This window comes from Penicillium solitum (genome assembly GCF_028829755.1).
Source record: "Penicillium solitum strain IBT 25940 chromosome Unknown utg000004l_segment0_segment0, whole genome shotgun sequence".
NCBI lineage: Eukaryota > Fungi > Ascomycota > Eurotiomycetes > Eurotiales > Aspergillaceae > Penicillium > Penicillium solitum.
In genome coordinates, this window is record NW_027072124.1 from 3779433 (window position 1) to 3801786 (window position 22354).

Here is a 22354-nt window from a genome sequence, read left to right on the forward strand (position 1 = left end):
CAGCCTAGTGCTGACTCTTCTTGACTCTGCTGACAGATGACTCTGGTTCTCATCGGCTCCTCATTTCAATTTTATACAGGGACTAAATACTGCAGACTTGCTCTCTGTTTAATTTCCAAGATAAAATGGACCTCTATGGCACAGCAGTGACGGCCATCACCCAGATTTATCAGGTTACCGTCTTTATTCAAGGCGTCATCTCCGACATCAAGGCCTTTGATGACGACCGGGCCGACATCCGACTCAAGCTGAATCTCCAGCTACTCACCCTTCTCTGTTTCAAACGTACATTCTTTGATGCAGAAAATGGGCTGATGATTCCGGGAAAGGTGGAGCCTTTCATCGCCGACACGGTAGAAGGTTTGCTGGTGCAGATGAGGAAAACCCTGGCTGAATACGAGGTTGTGGCAATCAAGTACGGTCTCGTGGATGAAAAATACACCATCGAGGACGAGAAGCCCAAAGCGCAAGACTCTTTGGTGGAGCGCGCAAAGAGTAAGGTCAAAATGCTCAAGCTCAAGGGGTATGACTGGTCGCTCTTTGACAAGAAGAAGCTTGATCGAATCCTGGAGGCATATACCAAGTGGTCCGAAGATCTGCGAAACCTCATGCAGCACATGTCGCAGGATATGCTAGCCAGACTAGTCGAAAGCAATCATCAAGGACTGAAAACTAGTGGTCTGGAACCGGTCATGAATCGGCGTTTACTGGCCAAGGCCGTGGCACCAGCGGACTACGGGAGTTTAACTGGTATCATCAACGAGGAAGGAAAGCCAGTGGGAGGATTTCAACTGGGGAAGTGGTATTCGGGTACCGAAGAAACACGAGTGATTGTTGAGTATCACGAATACGAGAGCGAGCTCAAGCGTGATGATTTAGAGCCAGACGAAGTACAAGAGCTGAAAGAACCCATTCGTAACCTGGCCTGGCTCCTCCAAAGCACCACCTTCATCAGCGAATCGCCCAACTCTCTTGATCAGTCCAAAATTTATGCGCTAGAATGCCTCGGCTTTGTCGATCAACCCATCCAGGAACGGAGCGTTTTCCTCTATAAGCTCCCCACATCTGGTACAACAACCGCGCCATCGCTAACAACCCTACACGCATTTATCAATGCAGTCGACAGCTCAAACAAACGACCACTTAAGAAGCCCTCCCTTAATGATCGTTTTAGTATGGCGCACAGTCTCGCTCTGACGCTCTCAAATGTCCATGCCTCGTCATGGGTCCACAAAAACATCTGGAGCAGGGGTATCCTTCTATTCCTCGAGAACTCCGAAAACGTCAGCTCTTCGGGCCTCTACGAGCATCGCCTTTCCACGCCTAGCTCTAAAAACAGGATCGTTTCCTACCTAGGCGACTGGGGCTATGCACGATCCGTACAACAAGGCACAGACATGCGCTCCGATTTTGAAGTCGAGCCTAATCTCTATCGCCATCCCAATCGGCAGGGTCGCCCAACACAGCAGTTTAGCCGCTTGCATGATATATATGCACTGGGCGTGGTACTTCTCGAAATCGGACTGTGGGTTACACTGTCGCGGTTGATGGAGGCGAAGATTCGGGAGGCGGAGAATAGTGGGCGGCTGCCGAGGCCGAAGAAAGTGGTTGATGATTTGATGGCGTTGGCAATGCAGGGACTGCCGAAAGAGATGGGAGCGGGTTATATGCGAGCTGTGCTTTCTTGCCTAAAAGGTGATTTTAGGAAGACAGAAGGACTGGCTTTAGCGGTGGATTTTCAAACTAAGGTAGTAGATGTTTTGAGGGCTGGTATGGAATTATAGGTGGCTAACTACCTACGTACTTGATTTCCTCTGCCACTTTTTCTTTTCCCATTCCGCTTTAGTCGCGAGAACGTGCCTCCTCAATCTCCCACCCGGTCCGTCTCACCTAAAAAGTTGCAAACTTTGCCTTTTAGGGGAAATCTCAGTTCCTTAACCGAAGAAGGCGATTGGTGATTGTCTTTGTCTTTCCCTTGAAGGAGTGACGCGCTTTGGCTTTGTCTTGTTTCTGAAGGGGTGATGAGATGGTCTATTCCTGAAAGGGTGGTAAGCTTCCGCTCGTCTTGTCCTTCACGGAGTCCCTTGTTGTTAGTGTATTCTCGATAGGGTGGCGAGCTTCGGTTTTGTCTTGTCCTTGAAGGAGCAACCTAGATTCTTGTCAGTTTGCCTCTTACTCCTGAAAGAGTGGCAGGTTTCGGTCCTGTCTTGCTCTTGACGGAGTGTCTCTGTTACCTCTTACTCCTGAAAGAGTGGCGGGCTTCGGTCTTGTCTTGCTCTTGACGGAGAAAAAAACCGGTCTTTAGCAAGACCGGGATCTTTTAGAATACCTTCGGGGCGGGTATTCTAGAAGATCCAACAGCAATAAGCTTAGACCTCTACGTGGTGCTGTTGACTAGTAGCCTTTAGGTGAAGCCAACACAAGCTAAAATACTTTCCTGGTTTTTCAAGTTGAAGGCTATTAATGTTTCCATATACACAGGGTGTCTCCGGTACCTTCCTCCGCCGTCGATCTGACCAGATGACTCTGAAGTGCAACACAAACTTCGAAGCAAGCCGCAGTATTGCCAGAATTCTTACAAAACAGCACCCAGTTCCTCGTCCCTCCGGATACAAAATGCCCGACGGAAGCCACGAAGCGCTGGAGTGCTTCCAATTTGTGTCACTCGCTGACCTTAACCGTCACCAGATGTCATACATCACCATAGATCAAGACTGGATACATTACAATGGGTATCCGGGTCTGAATTTGGAATTTGGAATGGGCCGGACACGAGGGCGAGTTGGATGAACTTGAAACCTGTCTAGGCCTTTGGGGAACTGGTTGCACTTTATTGGAGCCCCAACCCAATGGAATCCAAGTTAGCACCAAAGAGACACACCAGAGATAAGCTTGCGGCTGTTTGTGGGTCGAAAAAACACCTCCACGGGCGCGGGGCTGTGGGTTGGTGTGATGGAAAGAACAGAAAGATTGTTAACGTGCGATGTTTAGCGGAGACTGTCCTCTCGCATAATGTCAGTGCACCTCAGTTGAAGATAGATTTTAGTCAATCATAAAAGTTTGAAAGCAGGTGCCTAGAAAAGGGACATATGAATATAAAATTGACAACATCCATTTTTTGGTTTGAACCCCTTGTATTTAGATAGGGTATAGGTGTATTTATAGTCGGGGGTGCCTCAGCATACAAACGGGGGTGTATAGGTCGATACCACAGGCTGCTGGCTGAGCAAAATAGTAGCTGATCACCGGTAGTGCGTACATGGGTGAATTCTCGAGTCTAGGGTGTCCAGCTGTTACTTCTACCCCCAGCACCGCTCAGTCATATAACTCGTCCCCGTTTCCAGGGAGTAGTAGGCGAAATAATCCCGTCTCGCCGTCTGGCTTCCAGTTCTTGCTTCAGCTAGATGAAGCGCCTACATAGTCATACGCAACTAGTTAGAACGCAGCAGGTCAATTGGACTTTGATTGATTGATTGAGTTTGCCTCCCATTACTGAGGTCAAGGCTATTGATCTTAGAAAAGTGAGAGCCTATGATATATTTGAAATGAAGCTCGTTTAATGGCAAGAAGCAATTGAATCAACTTCCAGACGATGGAGTGATGAGAGAGTAATGATAGTGGTCATTGAAAGAAATTTGAGTCAATGGTAAAATGAGACTGGTTGAGCCCACAGTGAGGGCAGCGAGATCCAGCGAGATCAGCAATACTCAATGAAGCGATTGTGAAGGGCAAGTAGATTAATGGCAAAGAGCCGTCGACAGATTGAGCCAATCACACCGAGGAAAGACAAGGAGACCAACCTTGGAATATCAAGGGAGAACAATAGACACTATGTAGCTCTTGCTACTGGAGGTGAATTGCGTGGTTGCCCCATTGGGAATCAAATGCACCAGTAGATATAGAGCCGCCTTCCGCTGCGTTTTTAAACTTCCATCTCTTTTTTCCCCGTCTGGAGGCCAATTTCCACCTTTTGTTTTTATTTCATTTTCTCTTTCGACAATCTTTTTTTTTTTAGAAAAAAAAAAGCCTTCTGTTGTTGGCAGCGCACCTCCCCCACCTGGTCCTGGCGGTCGCCTCCCTGCAGACAAGTTGTCGGCCCGTCAGAAGCGCCGGCTGCGCCAGAAGAAGCGCCACCAACACTGGGTATGTACTTAAATGTCACTGTACTCTGTTTGTTTGTCGCACGTGTGTGCATGACGTATCGATACTCACGCTGAGGAAATATGTCGATACCTGATGTCTCTCTCATCTTATGCTGGCGCTTTGCCTTCGAATATTCCCCTGATGTGTCGCCGATGAGGCCTTGATATCTTGAGTTTATCTGCTACAAACTGAGGCTTGCCTCCAGGGCCTTTTTGACGTAACCCCACAATCGGACCACGCTAATGACTCTGATAGGAGAAGAAGAAGGACGCTGCCGCCGCGGCGGCCGATCTAGAAGCCACCCGGGCCCGCTTTGAGGAGGATGCGCGCGCAGCGCAGGTCCTCGCGGACCGCACTGACGCCCGCGCTGCCGCCGCCCCCCGGCGACCGACAGTCCCTAGCGGCGCGGATTGTTCCAGTCATCCCGAAGTACTGGTAAGCTTCAATCTTGAAATTTCCGATCAAGTACTTGTTGGTGGAAAAATCACTAACACGCGCTTTTCGTAGGCCGGCCCGCCCCGCCCGCAAGAGCCCCGTGCCTAGTAGAAGCCTGGGTTCTTTTTTTATTTTTTAAAAATCAAATTCAATACCCTCAACTGTGTTTGTGTGAATGGACTGGTGCTCTCTTATTTTCTCCCTATATTTTCTCAAATAGGCTGGAACATCAACCTTGCCGTAGCAAATCGCAGCAGAGAACCTAACAGAATTATCATTGTGAGATCAATGTCAATGTTCCTACATTCTTGGAAAGAGGACACCTAAAGCATTCGGAAGATTTTAGCGTCTGTATCCTTGCGCAGAGTGTAGACTCGCTGTCGGTGGCTATCATTGACACACTTCTTCCACTTGTGCTTCATCTCAATTTCAGTGTCGCGCCCTTCGACCGCATCCTCGGAAGATCACACACATAGGGTTATCTGCCCAGTCGATTGGTCTCATTCGTCGGTATCATCACCATGGTACGTACCAATTGGCTGTTTACCGGTGTAGGAGCGTCTGTAATCGTGATCCGCGTTTCCAGTTTCCCAATCTGAACGATCTCTACCTACCACTGAGATCAAACGTTGACGGAGGCATCATTTCCGGGTCCTTGCATGACGCTGCGATCAACATCATATTGCTAGAACAATGCAATTGGGTTCAAACAGTCCGGCAAGCGTTTGATAATAATGCCGGAGAACCCAAGCAGATCGTGCCGATAGGCTCTATGGTTCCGTTCGGTGGTTAAACGCCCGGTGTCGAACAGGGAGCCAGTCGGTTCCAGAAGTACCAGAGTGAATGGATCGACGAACGGAGCTTCTCATACACCCCCACATGGTGCGACTGCCAGTGCGGAATCGGACAGCATTAAATATCTTGTGGCCGCAGATCCGCCAGTTATAGCGGTCATTGGAATGGGCTGCTGCTTCCCGGAAGCTGATGGCCTGGAAGAATTCTGGGAATTGATGCAATCCGGAAAGTCCGCTGTACGTCCGCCGTATGAGGACCGGTTCAAGCCCTCGGACCTCAACCGTGGCCCAAACGGAGCATTTTGGGGTAACTTTCTTCGCGCCCCGGATGAATTTGATCATCGCTTCTTTGGAATTTCTGGAAGAGAAGCAAAATATATAGATCCACAGCAACGTCTACTTCTTCAGGTAGCGTACGAAGGGCTGGAATCGGCTGGGTACTTTGGCCTCCGCAATTCACACAACACAGATCCCTCAGACTCCGGATGTTACATCGGCATTGGGTCAGTCGATTATGAGGACAATATCAACTCCCATGACACTACTGCATTCTCTGCAGTCGGGTCACTGAGAGCTTTTATAAGTGGCCGAGTTAGTCATCACTTTGGATGGACCGGCCCATCGCTCACATTTGACACTGCGTGCTCCTCGGGGGCAGTAGCAATTCACTCCGCGGTGAATGTAAGCAATCATGATGAGGTACATTTAGTTAGGGATTTACCAACAGCTGACACCACAAAAATCAGGCCTTGAAAAGTAAAGAGGTATCCATGGCTGTGGCCGGAGGCGTGAACCTTATTACTAGCCCAGGTCTGTATCAAAACCTTGCTGGGGCATCTTTTCTGAGTCCTACCGGCGCTTCAAAGGCCTTTGATGCAGGCGCCAACGATTACTGTCGAGGAGAAGGGGTCGGAGTAGTGGTGCTCAAAACCCTCCCTCGGGCTCTTGCTGATGATAACTCCGTCCTCGCGGTTATCAGAGCGTCGGCTGTCAACCAGGCGATGAAATACGGCCCCATCACGGTCCCTGTCTCAGCGTCCCAAACCTCGTTATACCGGAAGGCACTATCGACGGCTGGAGTTGATCCAAGGCATGTCACCTATGTTGAAGCACATGGAACAGGTAATCTACTCCCCCTCGCCATGCAAAGACAACGATTAAGCTGACAACAAATTCTCAACGAACGCATCATTCACGGTACCGTGGATACCAACTAAATATATTTTCTTTGTAAAGCAGTTAGATAGTAAGGGTATATAATTTATTACTATTATTATCTTTAGTGCGGCATAGTATTATATATAGAATAAAAGCGCTACTTAGTCTATCTATTCTCCATATTCTTATTTTTAGGGCTAGCTATCGAATACCATGTATTGAGCCAAATACTATAAGGATAGTATACATAATAATTTATCCAAGCTAGCTGATATCTGCGGCTAGCGCTAGGCATACCAGAAGTAGCTTAGCCGGGAATAAGTAGTCGTTTTCTACAATTTTTACTTGTTTTGTTTCCCCGGCAACATACTACAATCTTTATTCGCTGTGGACGAGGGAACAAGGAGACAAAAACTGATTTCAACGGATCATTCAAGGTATGAACAAGAAACATAGCGATCATAAGGAATAGCTATAAGAAGTTGCCCTTTGTAAAACGTGTGTTATAATCCGCAGCCTTCTTGACCATCTCTCGGCGCTGGGCGCTAGATATCTTTGAAGCAACTGCCATATCCTTCTCTCGATCAAACGCGCGCGCACTTGGATCATCATCTTCTTTTTCAGCCTGACCTGAGTTCTCTAGGCGAGTGTTCTTCCCAGTTATGTCCTACAATAAGAACACTTATATTAGAAACAAAACAAAGAACACGGAGAGGATGAAGTATGAAGTGCCTTTCCGAGGAAAGTATATGCCAAAAATTACCTTGTATTTCTTGATTTGATTCTCCATCAACTTCGCTTTTGAAGCACCTTTGTTGTCCCCGGGCTGATTTGTTGAAGCAGCAACGCCCATAACTGCATCCTGTAGTCGCCTCATTCGCTCCTCTGGAGTCTCAACCCACGAGGAATCCAGGTTCTTAGGTGCCGTGGCTGATTTGCCTGTATTGAATTTGCGATTTCGTAGTTGTGTAGGATCGACTTTGGAAGACCAGTCGGAATGGGAAGGAGGTTGCAACATCCATTGATCTCGCTGGTTTTCTTTTTCCACTGATTTAGGTATATCAGGAGCCACAAGCTCTTGCTGCACATGATCTTTCAGTGGACCAGACGGAGGAAGGCTTGGACCGAAATCATCATCATCATCGTCGTCGTCATCGTCATCATCATCTTCTTCTTCTTTGCTAGTTTCACTGCTTGCTGTGTCGGCCTGAGGCGGAGGGAGAGAAGGTCCGATTACCTTCCGCTGCTTCGAGACCAATCCGGGCTGAGGATCATCTGCATTCCCATCAAATTTCCGCTTGTCTTTAGAATCCATTATTGAACTAGACGAGATATGTTATAGGAATAAAGAAGTCGAGAAGGAGAAATCACTGGACCTCTTATCGGAACTTTTCCCACTTATCGTGTATTGTAATATTGTAACAGAGCTGATGTCATCAGAAAGGTACGGGAACTTATTGGCCCACTTCATTTTGTATGGAGACCTATGTACATATGTGACATAGTAAGCTTCACTTTGGTACGACAAATACCATATCTTGAAACATGCATGTGTGTTCAATGTTTCCTTTCGCAGTCCATTCAACCCATTCTCAACCCATTCAACGCCCTTATACTTTGTCCTTTGTGATATAATTTCAAGTTCGTTTTCTTTTTAGCATTCATGACTAACTGATGCAATACATCGGGATACGCCCTGTTTTTTTGGTCTCTCTAGTCACATCGAGACCGCTTTTTCGACCCCGCATGGCATGGCATGCTCATAAACAAACACACCGATAAGACCCAAAGTGTCTTAAATCAACGGATTCCCTCCCCCCCTCCCCCCGATGTTTATTCTCTGCCAACCATCTTCATATCGAATAGCATGGTTCAGAGCTGTCATAGATTTCGAGGATTAGACAATGGGCCATCCCCAAGAAGCACATGGGAAACCTAACATGCCCTCGGAGGATGAAAGAGAGGTGTGTCAATCTACAGACAAGCTTCAAGATCCGACCACTCCTCACGAGTGTCAACCACTCGGATCTGCACTTTTACAAAGTCAAGCATCACCCAGGGTCCCTCGGAAATTCCTGGTCCAGCCAATCGAAACCATATCGCGAAGCTCAAACGTCCAACGGCCAGCTTTGAGCGGAGAAAATCAACCCGCTCTATCAAAGCCCGAAATACATTCAAAAGAACCCAGTGAACATCGGCCAACCAGAAGATTTCTACCTGAACCAATTGAAACAAGCAAAGCTAGTAATAGACGGTCTCGTTCGACTTCCGAGGTACACGAGAGAAATTCTGCGTCACATAGCAAGGCCTCAACGGCTCCAAGAAGATTCAAACCCGACCTGATAGAAACCGCCACCCACTCGGTTCGAAAAGGGAAACCTGTCCGGTTTCCCCAACGGCAAAATGCTGTAGGATCTTCAGCACCCGATACAATCATTTGTCCAGACACGACATCATGGCTAGATCCAAACCCCCATGCCCTTAGAGAACCAGATAATACTTATCTGCCATCGGAGTCTCAATTTTCGTATGCCAATATCCTGCGCCGACAACAAGCCCGCAGACACTCGTTTCGAGTCCCAGATCTTCCATCGATCCCCTCTGACAGCAGCGAAGAATCCGATAACTCCAGATCGCATTCAGCGTGCACTTCGCCGCCTGGGCCTTCCAACAAAGCGACACGAGATTTACACACGAGCAACCTACCTCGTGAAATCTGCAACGAAGAACTCTCGGAGTTCTTACTCTCTATTGCCGCTCGATCCGCGCAGATCCAGTTGAAGGAGCAAGCATTGGCTGCTTTTCCCAACGAACAAGTGTACGAGCCTGTTGATCATTTTGCCATCGACGAAGATGATGGGGATTCAGACGATTATCATGCGTCAATGAAGTATCATCATTTCAAGTCTCGACGACAATCTTCGGTAGATTTGTCCTGGGAACTTGAGTACATGCGCCACCACAAGGAGGAGGCTGAAATGAGGATACGGGCTATGGGTGTATCTGGACAACCTAAGCCTTCATCAGAGCACAATAAGAAGCGCAAGAGCCCACCCATGCTTGGCGATGACATCGTCCTTCCACGAAGCGCCTCACCCGAGGGAACAATGTGTGAGCACTCTAGTACCGATGTGCCCTCTCGTGGCGCACATGATCTTTGTACTGGTTGTGGGGACCTGTGGTACGCAGCGCCTCCTCGAGGCAGCGGAAAGGGTGCTGGTCTTTGGATGGGCACTTGTTGCAAGGATGAAGGCCAAGAGCGGGAAGTGCACGGTCTCCTACCTGGAATTGTTACCCCCATGCCTCGTGTCGATGATTCTGGCGTTAGCATGGGACTCAGCCCATCTCCTTCACATACACATCTGGATCGTCTCGCAGCCTCGCCTGGAAACCATAGTTCCCGCAAGCCGGCGAGCCCTAATCTCCAAAAAGCCATCGACTCCGAATTCCACGATGGATTTGTGACTCAAATTTATAACTACTTGTCTCTGGGTTACCCGTGCCTTGCCCGTTATTATGATTACGAACTCAGCCGAATTTCGGGCATCTCCGTTGAGGATCTTCGTCGGGACGACTTGAAAACTGATGCTAGAGGCTATGTTGTAGCCCCGGGAACGGACAATCTCGCGGATGCCTGTGCACGATGGAAAGCTCTCCGTCTATACATTCGGGAATGGGCGAGGCAAGAGCCTGGCATGGCTGAAGAAGAAACTAACCTTGACGGCTGGGGACTGCCAGAACGAAGAGGTAGCTGGGCCATTTGAAATACTTGGAAGATCTAATTTGTATGTTATGATTGAGAAGCGCGCATGTGTGATATAAACGGGGTGCATATTGAATTCACGCAACATTGTGGCTATTGGGTCTGGCGTTTTTGTTTTTTTGTTTTTTTGTTTCTTTTTTTCACAAGGCTTGGAATTGTGCACGTGCAGCATTTCTTATGATACTCTACTACGAGGACACTATGGTGCCCAACGATGGTTATTTTGATTTTTAGCTTAATCGAGAGGGTGAGGAGCCAGTTTTAATTAAAATTGCTCCAATATCTCGCTTTCTCCCCCTAGCCTGTGATGTGTCACCAGTCCCCCAAAGCCGCTTACGTGTGATTCTATTGCATGTTTCCCTTTCGAGCCCTCTCATGAACGATTCCTGGGAAAATCTTCTGCTCTGGTAGACCATCTGCCCCCCCAACTCCTGCTCCGAGGGCAGGGCTGCCACTGGAAGAGGAGAACTCACCCGTCCCAAGGTGAGGTGATCGAGCTAGGTATTTCGATGGAGTCGATGGGGAGGTAGCCATCTGGTTTGTACCATGGGCCTCATTGGGGGAGGCATCGATAGTGTTGGCTGCACTTGAACCCAGCTCAGATCGCGACTCGAGGTTCTTTGCAGACTGATCTAAGAAGGGGTGGTTTCGATGTCAGTCTGCTGCGTAATTCCTGATCATTCCTTCAAGATAGATTTACCATGATTCGAGGACACCGCTTCCCCTGGTGGACCTGGAGCCAGGCTCTTCTGCTCTCCGGTCCCATTGCCGTCGGAGTATCGTTCGATCCTGAGGGGACGATGTATGGTTAGCCCCATTTCCTTAACGCGAAAGACATCATGGGCAACTTACAGGGATAATTCTCCGAGCAAAGTCTCATATCGGAATGCCTCACGAATATCTGGTACATTGCTCTTTGCAACATTATTGCCAGCGGTTCCAGGTATGGAACATTTCGAGCCGAGCCATCTTTGTTTCAGGGAGAGTTCAAATCCACTTTGGTCAACTGAATGTTTGGCGAGTTCGCACATGTCAACTGCGCTGAATTTGTAGATCTGCGCTGCAACTGAGTATTCCTCGATGAGAGGCTCCTTTGTGAATGCAAACTGCAGTGGATCATCGGTGGACAAAGACACATTGAGTCCTCGTTTGAAGAAGGTAGCGCAGGGGTTCTTATCATACGTGAGGAACAGAGCGTTGTTACTAAGTGGTGACATGGCAATGCCGATCTGATCCAGATAGTAAAGGTATTGCAGGAGAGGCACCTTGCGCAGCAAGATGCCATGACTGATGCTGTGGCAGCAGAGGAAGCCGACAGCCAGATGATCCGGGTCGCCTGCCTCTCCGCAATGAGGCCGTAGAACAAACGTGTTGAATCCTCGGCGTTTCCGCCAGTTGTTGAGGGAGGCAATGTTGGCGAACATGAAGTATAGCCAATAAGTGTAAGGAGGATTCTGTTTGGTGCTCCACTCTCGTGGGATGGGATACTTTCTGTACAGCCGGCGCTCGGGCTTGCTTTCGTCATCCACACTGTCGAATCCAACAACTCGCTGGAGGAAGATGTGGAGCTTGGGATGACTAGAAGGATCCTTGGTCACTTCAAACAACGGCTGGAAGACATTGGTAATGACTTGTTCATAGTTCTCCATCATGCCGCTTGCTTTGTAGACATCATAGAGACGAGGCACTTGAATGAGCCAGCGAACATTAGGCGAGAACAACTTGTTGTCCACCACCCAAGCCGCAAGCTTGTCCCATTCCTGAAGGGAACGACCGTAGATCGAGATTCGCCATTCCACCATTTGGTATTTGCTAGATTCCAAGTCTGAGATCACTTCCTTGGTAATCTCTGCGAGGTAGCGACCTTTGATGTAATTGTCTGTTTTGAGGAAAATTTCACGCAGTCGGGATTCTCCAACCGGATTATACTTCAAATTAAATTTGTCAAATCGGTGGAAAGAGTCGGTGTGTGCCTACGAAGTCAAAGTCAGTAATAGTAATAGTAATACCTATGGCGTAGGAGTGAGCGTAGGGGGAGGAGACGAGCAGATACTGATGTATTCAGACTGCATTTTCCTTCATCATCTATAGATTTCGAAGAATCAAAGACAAGGGGTGTGTCATGAGGGACTTACATGCATATCCAAAGTATCAATGCTCAAGTCATAAGCAGTCAAGTTGATACTCTCAAAGACCTCTCTCAAAGTCAGATGTTTTCCATCTCGGAAAAGAACAACTTCGTCCGGGGACTTTCTCATCTTACTCTTGATGAAGCGAAGAAGATGTTTCTGGTTCATGCATGCCGAATGATGAACGTGGGTATCCACCTTGCGCACGTTGTAGAAGTCCCTATGAGGGACCTTTTTGCTGTCGGCCATCTCCTGGTATTCGTTAAGCAGCGTATACAATTGGAATTTGCCCTCCAAGTACGACAGCCGCTTGAACGCAAAACTCTTAGCAGGTCCATCGGTCGACACATCCACAACAGCGTCCAGATCCATATAGAAATCGCGCAACGAGGGGATCTGGACAATAGGTTTCTGCTGGTCAGCAGCAGCCTCAGAATCGAAGACCTGATATACACTACTGCCATCCAGCCTGTACGTCCACGGTGATTCTTTGGGTAGAGGCATCAGTTCCTCCATGTCAAAATCCTCGCCAATGTCTTGACCCATTTTCCTCTTCTTTCCTCCAAGGTCAGATGTGTCACCAAGGTTGCCGGGTTGGTATTCTTTGCCGTCATCCCACGCCGGTTCTGGAGGCGGAGGATAGATCTCCCAGTCCGGTTGGTCCTTGGGATCATTGCCGGGTCCCTGCAAAGAAAGCTCCATGTACTGAGATCGCCGATAAAGTAGTTTCTTGATTTTGCAGTAGATAGCATTCAGCTCAGACGTCACAGCATCACTGCTAGACGCAAATCCACTGGCAACCTGAGGTGCCCCAGTCCCCACACCGGCGCTTTGCGGATTCTCCGCCGAGTATGGTCCTTGTCCAAGGGCAGCCCCTAGAAGCGCCGCCTGGTTTCGGGCAGAATGGTTCGTCACATCTTCATCATCTTCGAGGTAATGAGACGCATAGGGATCGGGCTCATTGGCGGATTGCAGGCGTAGTGTCGAGGGTTCGGATTCGAGGACCATGGATCCCTCGCGAGAGACCCGGCCTGGAGTATTCATCGGATCCGGGAGGTTGACCGGTGAGTCCTCGGGGTGTTCGGCTGCTGGGCGGGCTGAGGCCACTGGGCTCAAAGGCAGGGTGGTGTCGTTCCGCGCGGATAACTGATGATGTTGATAGAAGAGTCTTGCCTCGGTGTGACTCATGGACTTCTCATAGGCATAGTCATAGGTGGCCGTTTTCTCCTGTTGGTCTCTGGGCAAAATATCCTCTGCGGGCTGATCTAGGGCATTGGGGCTTTCATCGAGAGGAGAGTCCACGGGACCCTTGAAACCCGGGGATAAAGCAGTTGATTCATCGTTAGAGGAACCAGCGGCCGAGTTGTCATTCCAACTGGAACTGAGATCGGATTGAGGAGGTCCCATGACTGCTTCCCCCCCCCCCCTTGCTATATCTTGTGTGTACCTTGTACCTTGTATAACTGAGAAAAGTCAATAACTTGGCTTGGGGTTTCACACCCAAGTCAACGTGATTTCAAAAATGAAGAAAGTAATTGAATTAGAATAATTAGAAAGTAGATATTCAACCCAAAGGAGAAAAGAAAAGAGAAAAGGAAAAAGGGAAGAAAGAAAAAAAAAATCTTCTCTCACAAGCTCAAGCTCCCCCACTGTCGGTGAGAATTGGGGGGAGGAAGTTCCAGGCCCGGAGAATCTGTAACATACATACACATAAATACATAGACATAGTAATCAGCATACATCTCCAACTATTAGGTGGGTTATTTTTATTCTATTTTATATTTTATTTGCATTGAATCCAATAACTATCTCTAGACTATTCTAAAGCTATGTAATATATATTTACATATATTTATAAAGTGAAGCTAATATACATAGTTAGTTATACATATTTATACTATGTAGTAGTACATGCATGTATTGATGATACGAAGTATATTACAACACCTTTCCCCTAACCTCTCCTCTCCCTCTCCCTCTCCCTCTCTCTCTCCACCTTTAGGCTTCATCGTTTTTCTTCTCTCAATATTTCCCCTTGATTCTGTACTTATCTTTTGTCGCAATATTCTCGCCTTGAAAGCAATTCATCCCCCGTTGCTCCTATTCCATTTGCTCGGTCAGTGTTTACAATAGAGTCCACCTACGTCAACTCCGTCTTCTCCTATCTATCCACACCTCCAACTTATCTCACACCACAATAAGAGATTTGACCACTTTATGCTGACACTGCATATGAGATACAGATATTGTAACAACAAAAAAAGCAAACACCCCTCCCACGTGGACACATCCAAAACTTGACAAGCTTCCCCTTCCCTCTCCCCGCCTATCCGCCGGAAGTCATGGCTTCTCTCAATCTCTCGTCCAATGGCCCCTCGATATCGAAAAGTTATCAGACAGTGGTGAATGCACCACCCCCATCTGGGAATGGGTCTCCTACTTACGGCCAATGGGCTGTCTACTCGGTTTCTACCCCGCTTGTCAGTGCCTTCCAGCAAGATGGAGGTAAGGAGAGTGTCCTTAAGGTTCAGAGCACCGGAGGTTAGTAATCCCCCCCTCCCCCAAGCCCCATCATCTCACATTGACAAATCATACTGTCAGAGGGTGAATTGGCCGATCTCATCGAGGAATTTTCCGAAGGACGGGTGCAATTCGCCTTTGTGAAGGTGACGGATTCCAACACCGGTCTTCCCAAGAACGTTCTCATTGGCTGGTGTGGAGAAGGTGTGCCGGAGCGAACAAAGGGTTACTTTACCAGCCACCTGGCTGCAGTTGCCAAGTTCCTTCATGTGAGGAGTTTCCTTTCCATGACGTAACTCCCGCGGTGTGAGACTGACTCAGCTGGATAGGGATACCATGTGCAGATCACAGCCCGAGCAGATGGGGACCTGACCCCCGAGGGGATCGTCCAGCGGGTGGCAGATTCCTCCGGATCCAAGTATTCAGCAGGCGAGGCTTCTGCCCCGGCCCCAGCCCCCCGACCTGCCGTGGCTAGCAAGCCTGCTTTCACACCGACTCGATCTGGGGGTATCACCCCCAGCCCAGTTACCCGCGCACAGCCCACACCTTCAAGAGCTGGCCTGAACGATGATGGATGGGGTGCAGATGCCCCTCCCGTGACTCGCACCCAATTGGAAAAGGTACAATCGGCTTACCAGCCCACAAGAGTGAACCTGCAAGAACTCAAGGCAAACCCCACAGCGAGTCGCCAACCTGCCGCTACTGCCTCGGATGATTCTAGCGACGTGGTTAAAGGTGGTTACCAGCCAGTGGGTAAAGTTGATATTGCTGCAATTCGGAAGCAAGCTGCCGCATCCGGTCAGCTGAAAGATGAGCGCCCGGCAATTATCAAGGGCTCTTATGAACCCGTTGGCAAAGTTGACATCGCTGCCATTCGAGCTAGAGCACAGAAGCCGGAAGGCACCAGTGACAATGTCCCACCGACCACTGCCGCCAACCAACAGCCAACAACCTTGCCCGAGCGACCTGCGCCCTCTACTGCCTCGGAGCGCTTGACCACCCTACCTAAACCAAAGGTTGCCAACAAGTTTGGCTCTAGCCCCTCGTTCCCAGGAACAAAGCCGCCCCTCCCAACTGGTCTGGGGCCTAAGCCAACCTCGAGCGCACAGATTGGAGCTGCAAGCCGCACTTTTGCCGACGAGGGAGGCAAGACACCAGCTCAAATCTGGGCAGAGCGCAAGGCCAAGGAGCGCGGGGTGGTTTCGCCATCCGGAAGCACCGAGCCTACCCCCACCCCTGCCCCGATTCAAAGCCAAACTAGTGGCCAGACCGAGTGGAAGAGCTCCTATGCGGGCAAGTCCTGGGCTCCTGTTCAAACCGCACAGGAGAAATCATATGTTCCCGAACAGCCTATTGATGCAAAGGCCAATGATCAACAAGAGGACCAACCGCAACCTCATGTGAGTGACATTCGTGACCAATTCGCCCATGACACGCCCGCGCCTACGCCCGCGCCACTTGCTCCTCCTGCTCCTCCTGTTCCACAGGCCAGTCGCCCTGTTCCTGTACCGGGGCTGTCCTCTGGGCCCATCGAGTCCGAACCTGAGAATGATGCCCACCAGGCTCTTCCTACTCCCCCACCGCAGCCTCGCTCCCCGACACCCCCCTCTCCCCGGTGCGTGAGAGCTCGCCGATTCAAATTGCCATGCCCGTTGGCCACAGCGCCGCCGACAGCGTTGCGGATGCCCACGAGGAACAGCAGTCTCCTCCCCCTGCTATGCCTGTTCGGAGCCTCCAAGAGGTCGTTCCAGACGAAAGAGATATTGAGGATGATTCTCACGATCTGGGCCGTGCTACGGCCGAAGAAACTGCTCCTCAGCAGCCTGAGCAACCCGAAGGCGGACCGCGAGCTCTGATCCAGTACGACTACGAGAAAGCCGAGGATAACGAGATTGAATTACGAGAGGGAGAGCATGTGACCGACATTGAAATGGTGGACGAGGATTGGTGGGTAGGTGTCAATGCTCAGGGCGAGCGTGGTCTCTTCCCGGCCAACTATGTCGAGATTGTGGAAGACAACGAACCCGCGTCACAAGCAACGGCTGGTTCCCACCACTATGAGGCAGAGCCAGAGCCAGAGCATGCTACTGCCCCCGTCCCGGCCGCTCCCACCCCTGCCGCTGCTGCTGCTGCTGCACCGTCGGCGGCTACTCCCAGCTCCAAAGGTGTGACAGCCACAGCTTTGTATGACTATGAAGCCGCTGAGGATAACGAGATCGGATTCCCTGAAGGCGTGAAGATTTCCAACGTGGTAAGTGGAACAATCCCTGTCTTTCTCGGCCTTTGCGCCTTTGCGCCATCGCTATGTACAGTGCTAACCCGATTGTAGGAATTCCCGGATGATGACTGGTGGCTTGGTGAGTACAATGGCAAACAAGGTCTATTCCCTGCCAACTACGTTCGCCTGGACGAGTGATTGGATCATACATAGATACTCCAACTTGAGCAATGCGACAAGGGGGACATTCAAATTCTATTGATTCGCCGAATTAGATCTAACTATGTATGTATCGTGGATTCTTCTCGAGTATCAAAATACCCAGTTCACTACCAATTTCAATTGGAATCGAGTTAATAAAGCTCGTTCGAATGAGTCTTTGCCTTGTAGATAGACATCTGTCTTATTCTTCTTATTCTTCCTATCTTTTGTCCTTTCTGTTCTATATGTAGGTATACTCCATATAATATGTGTATCAAATCATCGACGTCATGACCGGGAACACCTGCTTACATCAGCATCACGTGTGCCGAAAAAGTGGCCATAAACAACGTTCCCAAGGTTCCAAGGAGAGAGTTGCTCAGGCCTACAGGGATCCCCGTGACCGTTTGCACGCGACTTTCACTTTTGCGTGTACCTTTTTCTACTTTTTCCTCTTTTGTTAACTCCGAGCCCTACCGCTTCCCTCTGCGTCTCAAGGTGCCTGCCTTCAGTTCGACATCATGACATCGCTGGGCGAGGATCTGCTCGTGACAGTGAACAAGCTTCAGGATCTGGTCTTCAATACCATTGGGAATGATTCCTTGGATTTACCCCAAATTGTGAGTCTGGTCAAGTAGAGAGCTCTCGGGGTTTGGAGAGGGAGAGTTGTCATTTGATGCCCGCTCAACCCAGGACTAATCCCCACCTCCCTCTTAGGTTGTTGTTGGTTCCCAGTCATCCGGAAAGTCTTCGGTCCTAGAGAATATAGTCGGAAGGGACTTTCTACCAAGAGGTAGTGGAATTGTCACCCGACGGCCCCTAATCCTGCAACTTATCAACGTGCCCAGTGAACGTGATGATAAGCCGGAAACCGATGAGATCCATATCCCACATACGGCTGCTAGTGTTGCCGGTCAACACGAATGGGCCGAATTCCACCACCTGCCGGGGCGCAAGTTTGATGACTTTGGACAAGTGAAGCAAGAGATTGAAGCGGAGACGGCAAGGATCGCAGGAAGCAACAAGGGCATCAATAGACAACCGATCAATCTCAAGATCTTCTCGCCCCATGTGCTCAACCTCACCCTCGTGGATCTGCCTGGACTGACGAAAGTGCCCATTGGCGACCAACCGTCCGATATTGAAAAACAAACACGTACCTTGATTCTCGAATACATCGCCAAACCGAACAGCATTATCCTTGCGGTCTCTCCGGCCAATGTCGATCTGGTCAATTCCGAGGCGCTGAAGCTTGCCCGCCAGGTGGATGCCATGGGCCGGAGGACGATTGGCGTGCTATCAAAGCTGGATCTTATGGACCATGGCACCAATGCGATGGACATCCTATCTGGACGTGTGTATCCTCTAAAGCTTGGATTTATCGGTGTTGTCAACCGGTCTCAGCAGGATATCCAGTCTGGAAAATCGCTCTCCGATGCGTTGCGGGCAGAGTCTGAGTTCTTCCGGCATCACCCAGCTTACAGGAATATGGCCAACCGTTGCGGTACACACTTTTTGGCCAAGACCCTGAACACAACCCTGATGTCTCACATTCGAGACCGGCTTCCGGATATCAAGGCTCGGTTGAACACCTTGATGGGTCAAACTCAGCAAGAGTTGGCCAGCTATGGAAACAAACAGTTCAGTGGTGAAGAACACCGGGGGTCATTGATTCTTCAGCAGATGACCAGATTCGCCGCCTCATTCATCTCATCTATCGACGGAACTTCATCGGAGATCTCTACCAAAGAGCTATGCGGTGGAGCAAGAATTTACTACATTTTCAACTCTGTTTTTGGAAACTCACTGGAAACAATTGATCCCACTCATAACCTGACTACCTCCGACATCCGAACGGCCATCCGAAACTCGACAGGTCCTCGCCCGAGTCTGTTTGTTCCAGAGTTAGCCTTTGATTTGCTGGTGAAACCACAGATCAAACTCCTCGAATCGCCCAGTCAGCGATGCGTGGAGTTGGTCTATGAGGAGCTTATCAAGATCTGCCATACATGTGGCAATCAAGAACTCCTGCGTTTCCCTCGTCTCCAAGGAAAGCTGATTGAGGTCGTATCTGACCTTCTTCGTGAGCGCTTGGGCCCCTGCTCGACTTATGTAGAATCTTTGATCTCAATCCAAAGAGCTTACATCAACACCAACCACCCGAACTTCCTGGGCGCCGCAGCTGCCATGTCTTCAATCATGCAGAACAAGCAGGACGAAGAAAGAAAAGCCGTGCTAGCAGAGGAAAAAAGAAAGCGCGAGAAGCGACGTCAAAAGGAATTGGGAGCTCCCAATGGAACTACGGGAGGTCCCGACGAAGAAGAATATTCTGACAAGCAAAACCTTCCCATTCGAAGCCACTCCTCTAAGGGATCGCGGAGCATGTCTCCTCACGTTGGCCGCACAGGCGAGAATGGTATTACTGCTACTCTGAATGGCGCTCAATCAAACCATGCTGCCTTCGGTGGTGCCTCGAACACTGCCCGGGACTCGTTCCTGAACTACTTCTTCGGCAAGGAAGGTACTCACAACATGGCCATGCCACCGGCAGGCATGAACACCAACCGACAAGGGCCACATGCTGGTGAGCCCAGCATTAGCCAGAGCATTCGGCGTGCTGAGGTTCGGGCTCCCATTATGCCGACCGAGGAGTACACTGCACCGCCGGAGTACGGCGGTGACATGTCCGTCTTCGTAAGTACCACTGCGTAGGCGTTGTTAAGCTTCACATGCATCTAACTGACCTCCACTCTTATAGCCCCATGAGAACACAGAGCCTGCACTTACGGACCGTGAGATGCTCGAAACCGAGCTCATTCGCCGTCTCATTTCATCATACTTTAACATTGTCCGAGAGACCATTGCAGACCAGGTTCCCAAGGCTGTCATGCACCTCCTTGTCAATCACTGCAAGGACGTAGTGCAAAACAGACTCGTGAGCGAACTTTATAAAGAAGATCTTTTCGGCGAGCTTCTCTACGAGGATGATGGCATCAAGGCTGAGAGAGAGAAGTGTGAGCGGCTATTGGAAACATACAAGGAAGCTGCCAAGATTGTGGGAGAGGTGTTATAGATGGTTCTCTGTTTTTATTATTTTGATCTGGCTCGGGGATTAGCCTGGGTGGTCTTGATTCTGCGTCATGCTTGACGCCTTTCCACTCCAATGCGGTGGACGATGTTGCTTCTATCTTCAATTTATGTACAACTATTGCGGCCTGCACATGATATCGATACATCTTTCCTTCTATTTATGACATCGGTCGCTTCTCCTCAGTATAACCAGCTGTAAGATCGAGACATCACATGCAAAATGAATTTTGTCTAGATATACATTGGTCCACACCCATCTAATATGCAATATCACTGAGCCTTTTTGGCAACGCTTCGTAAACGCGCTCCCTCAAACCCATATAGACCACCCCCGACAAACACCAGAGTCGCGCCAACCAAGACACCCCCGGCCAAATGATTCCCGAAGAGATAGATCGACAGGAGCAGGGAAACCAACTTGCGGACATTCAAGAAAATAGTAACCGTCAACGACGACGACTTGGCCGACAAAAGATGAACTCCCCGGATACACAGGTACTGAGTCAATGCATTCATCGCCAGATAAGCCACCTGAACCGGCAGATGCGCCAGGAAAGCCTTCACAGCCTCAATCTGGCAGATCCGCGCCAACACCGAGAAAGCAGTGCCCCCAACCGCACTCTTCGACACCCACAGCTCCGAATCCAAATGCGACAGCAAAGAAGGCGATGAGGCCACCACCCGCCACTGGCCCAGTAATTGCGGATAACTCGTCAAGAAAAGGGGCAGAGAAAGCGCGTGCGAGTAGAAAAGCGCCTCTTTCCAATGATCCCTGCCGTAAGTCGCGTACAGTCGGTCGGCATAGATCCCCTGGAACGCAGAGAGGACCATCGCGAGCGCGAGGATGGTGAAGCCCGTCACTGTCGTCATTGTGTCTGTCGCATCAGAGTCGACGTGCAGAGACACACCTTTGGATTGCGCGTCGGCCAGCGCGGCTGCCGCCACCCCCACTGTCAGCATACCTACCGAAGCGATCTGGCCACGGGAGTAGCGTCTGCCGTTGTATATGTAGCCGATTATCATTGAGGCGACGGGGCCTGCAGACCGGAGGATTATGTGTAGTGGAACGGAGATCTTGTATGCAAATGCCCAGTTGTTAAGCAGGTTCACGCTCACAAAATATGCGGTGTATACCACCCATGACCGTAGTGGGATAGCGCGTGGGTTCAGGAATAGGGCTCGTGGTCCGGCTGAGGGGGATAAGAAGCTTGGGATGGTGAAGAGGGCGCAGATAACGAATTGGGCGAATGTTATCAAGGGACCTATGCGAGGAACGGGTTTGGTTAGGATATGCGATGGTGTTGTTTCCGTTGGTTCTGGTTGTCGTGCTTACCGGCAGTAGGCTGTTCTCTAGAGAAGATATGTGATTAGTGCTCTGTTTGGATTCGCCTGGCTTGTTGACTTACTTGATGATCGCCTCTAGTGCAAAGACCTATCCACAAAATCAGTCCTGTTTTACCCCCATAGTAGCGTTGGATGTTCTCTTAACACCCACATTGGCACAGCAACCCCCGAAGATAAGGGAGACCATTAGAACCATGCTTGTCCAGCTAGGAACCGCCGCATGGGCAGCTGCAGCAACCAGGCCCGGGGCATCTTTCTTCAATTGAGCATAGTCAAGCTTATCCTCATATTTTGGAGATCGAGGTGTGGTCGAAGCGAGGTTCGCATTCTCATCTGTGTTCACAGCAGAGACTCGAGAGCGATTGATCAGGTAGGAGTCATCGTGTCCTCGTTTCGAGGGTTCATGGTCATTAAGCATTCTATTGGAGTGTGAGTGATCATTGAGATGAATTGTGAAAGTGAATGAAAGTGAATTTACCTAGGAGATTCGAAGGGCTATGAAAGGCGAGGTGGTTAAAAGAAAGAAAGCTGGGGCTGAAGATAAGAGAGTGGATCACGA

At 49.7% G+C, this 22354-nt stretch overlaps 10 protein-coding genes across 10 annotated transcripts; 7 read left to right on the plus strand and 3 right to left on the minus strand.

The window, feature by feature from the left end:
* Positions 1 to 125: 125 nt before the first annotated feature.
* On the plus strand, positions 126 to 1728 carry N7455_007465 (uncharacterized protein; the record flags this gene model as incomplete). The annotated part of the gene is given in 2 exon segments (XM_065605630.1): positions 126 to 1695; positions 1706 to 1728. 2 exon segments carry the CDS (start codon positions 126 to 128, stop codon positions 1726 to 1728), a joined length of 1593 nt encoding a protein of 530 aa, XP_065461484.1.
* A 735-nt stretch (positions 1729 to 2463) lies between these two features.
* On the plus strand, positions 2464 to 2790 carry N7455_007466 (uncharacterized protein; the record flags this gene model as incomplete). The annotated part of the gene is made up of 1 exon (XM_065605631.1): positions 2464 to 2790. One exon carries the CDS (start codon positions 2464 to 2466, stop codon positions 2788 to 2790), a length of 327 nt encoding a protein of 108 aa, XP_065461485.1.
* A 950-nt stretch (positions 2791 to 3740) lies between these two features.
* N7455_007467 (uncharacterized protein) lies at positions 3741 to 4686 on the plus strand (the record flags this gene model as incomplete). Its single annotated transcript, XM_065605632.1, has 4 exons — positions 3741 to 3852; positions 4016 to 4143; positions 4399 to 4578; positions 4651 to 4686. The coding sequence occupies 4 exons, from the start codon at positions 3741 to 3743 to the stop codon at positions 4684 to 4686; spliced, it is 456 nt and encodes a 151-aa protein (XP_065461486.1).
* An 851-nt stretch (positions 4687 to 5537) lies between these two features.
* N7455_007468 (beta-ketoacyl [acyl carrier protein] synthase domain-containing protein) lies at positions 5538 to 6538 on the plus strand (the record flags this gene model as incomplete). Its single annotated transcript, XM_065605633.1, has 2 exons — positions 5538 to 6053; positions 6119 to 6538. 2 exons carry the CDS (start codon positions 5538 to 5540, stop codon positions 6536 to 6538), a joined length of 936 nt encoding a protein of 311 aa, XP_065461487.1.
* Positions 6539 to 7002: 464 nt separating this feature from the next.
* On the minus strand, positions 7003 to 7845 carry N7455_007469 (GPALPP motifs-containing protein 1; the record flags this gene model as incomplete). Its single annotated transcript, XM_040956010.2, has 2 exons — positions 7003 to 7197; positions 7294 to 7845. 2 exons carry the CDS (start codon positions 7843 to 7845, stop codon positions 7003 to 7005), a joined length of 747 nt encoding a protein of 248 aa, XP_040813484.2.
* A 589-nt stretch (positions 7846 to 8434) lies between these two features.
* Positions 8435 to 10294, plus strand: N7455_007470 (uncharacterized protein; the record flags this gene model as incomplete). The annotated part of the gene is made up of 1 exon (XM_040956130.2): positions 8435 to 10294. One exon carries the CDS (start codon positions 8435 to 8437, stop codon positions 10292 to 10294), a length of 1860 nt encoding a protein of 619 aa, XP_040813611.2.
* Positions 10295 to 10436: 142 nt separating this feature from the next.
* On the minus strand, positions 10437 to 13829 carry N7455_007471 (uncharacterized protein; the record flags this gene model as incomplete). The annotated part of the gene is made up of 4 exons (XM_040955971.2): positions 10437 to 10925; positions 10994 to 11082; positions 11146 to 12266; positions 12429 to 13829. 4 exons carry the CDS (start codon positions 13827 to 13829, stop codon positions 10639 to 10641), a joined length of 2898 nt encoding a protein of 965 aa, XP_040813535.2. The 3' UTR covers positions 10437 to 10638.
* A 935-nt stretch (positions 13830 to 14764) lies between these two features.
* N7455_007472 (putative actin binding protein) lies at positions 14765 to 17358 on the plus strand (the record flags this gene model as incomplete). The annotated part of the gene is made up of 5 exons (XM_065605634.1): positions 14765 to 14963; positions 15024 to 15211; positions 15272 to 16557; positions 16605 to 17193; positions 17272 to 17358. The coding sequence occupies 5 exons, from the start codon at positions 14765 to 14767 to the stop codon at positions 17356 to 17358; spliced, it is 2349 nt and encodes a 782-aa protein (XP_065461488.1).
* Positions 17359 to 17882: 524 nt separating this feature from the next.
* On the plus strand, positions 17883 to 20434 carry N7455_007473 (dynamin-related GTPase DNM1; the record flags this gene model as incomplete). Its single annotated transcript, XM_040956015.2, has 3 exons — positions 17883 to 17981; positions 18079 to 20055; positions 20120 to 20434. 3 exons carry the CDS (start codon positions 17883 to 17885, stop codon positions 20432 to 20434), a joined length of 2391 nt encoding a protein of 796 aa, XP_040813470.2.
* Positions 20435 to 20721: 287 nt separating this feature from the next.
* Positions 20722 to 22213, minus strand: N7455_007474 (uncharacterized protein; the record flags this gene model as incomplete). Its single annotated transcript, XM_040956040.1, has 4 exons — positions 20722 to 21713; positions 21785 to 21801; positions 21858 to 21883; positions 21947 to 22213. The coding sequence occupies 4 exons, from the start codon at positions 22211 to 22213 to the stop codon at positions 20722 to 20724; spliced, it is 1302 nt and encodes a 433-aa protein (XP_040813539.1).
* Between the last annotated feature and the right edge of the window lie 141 nt (positions 22214 to 22354).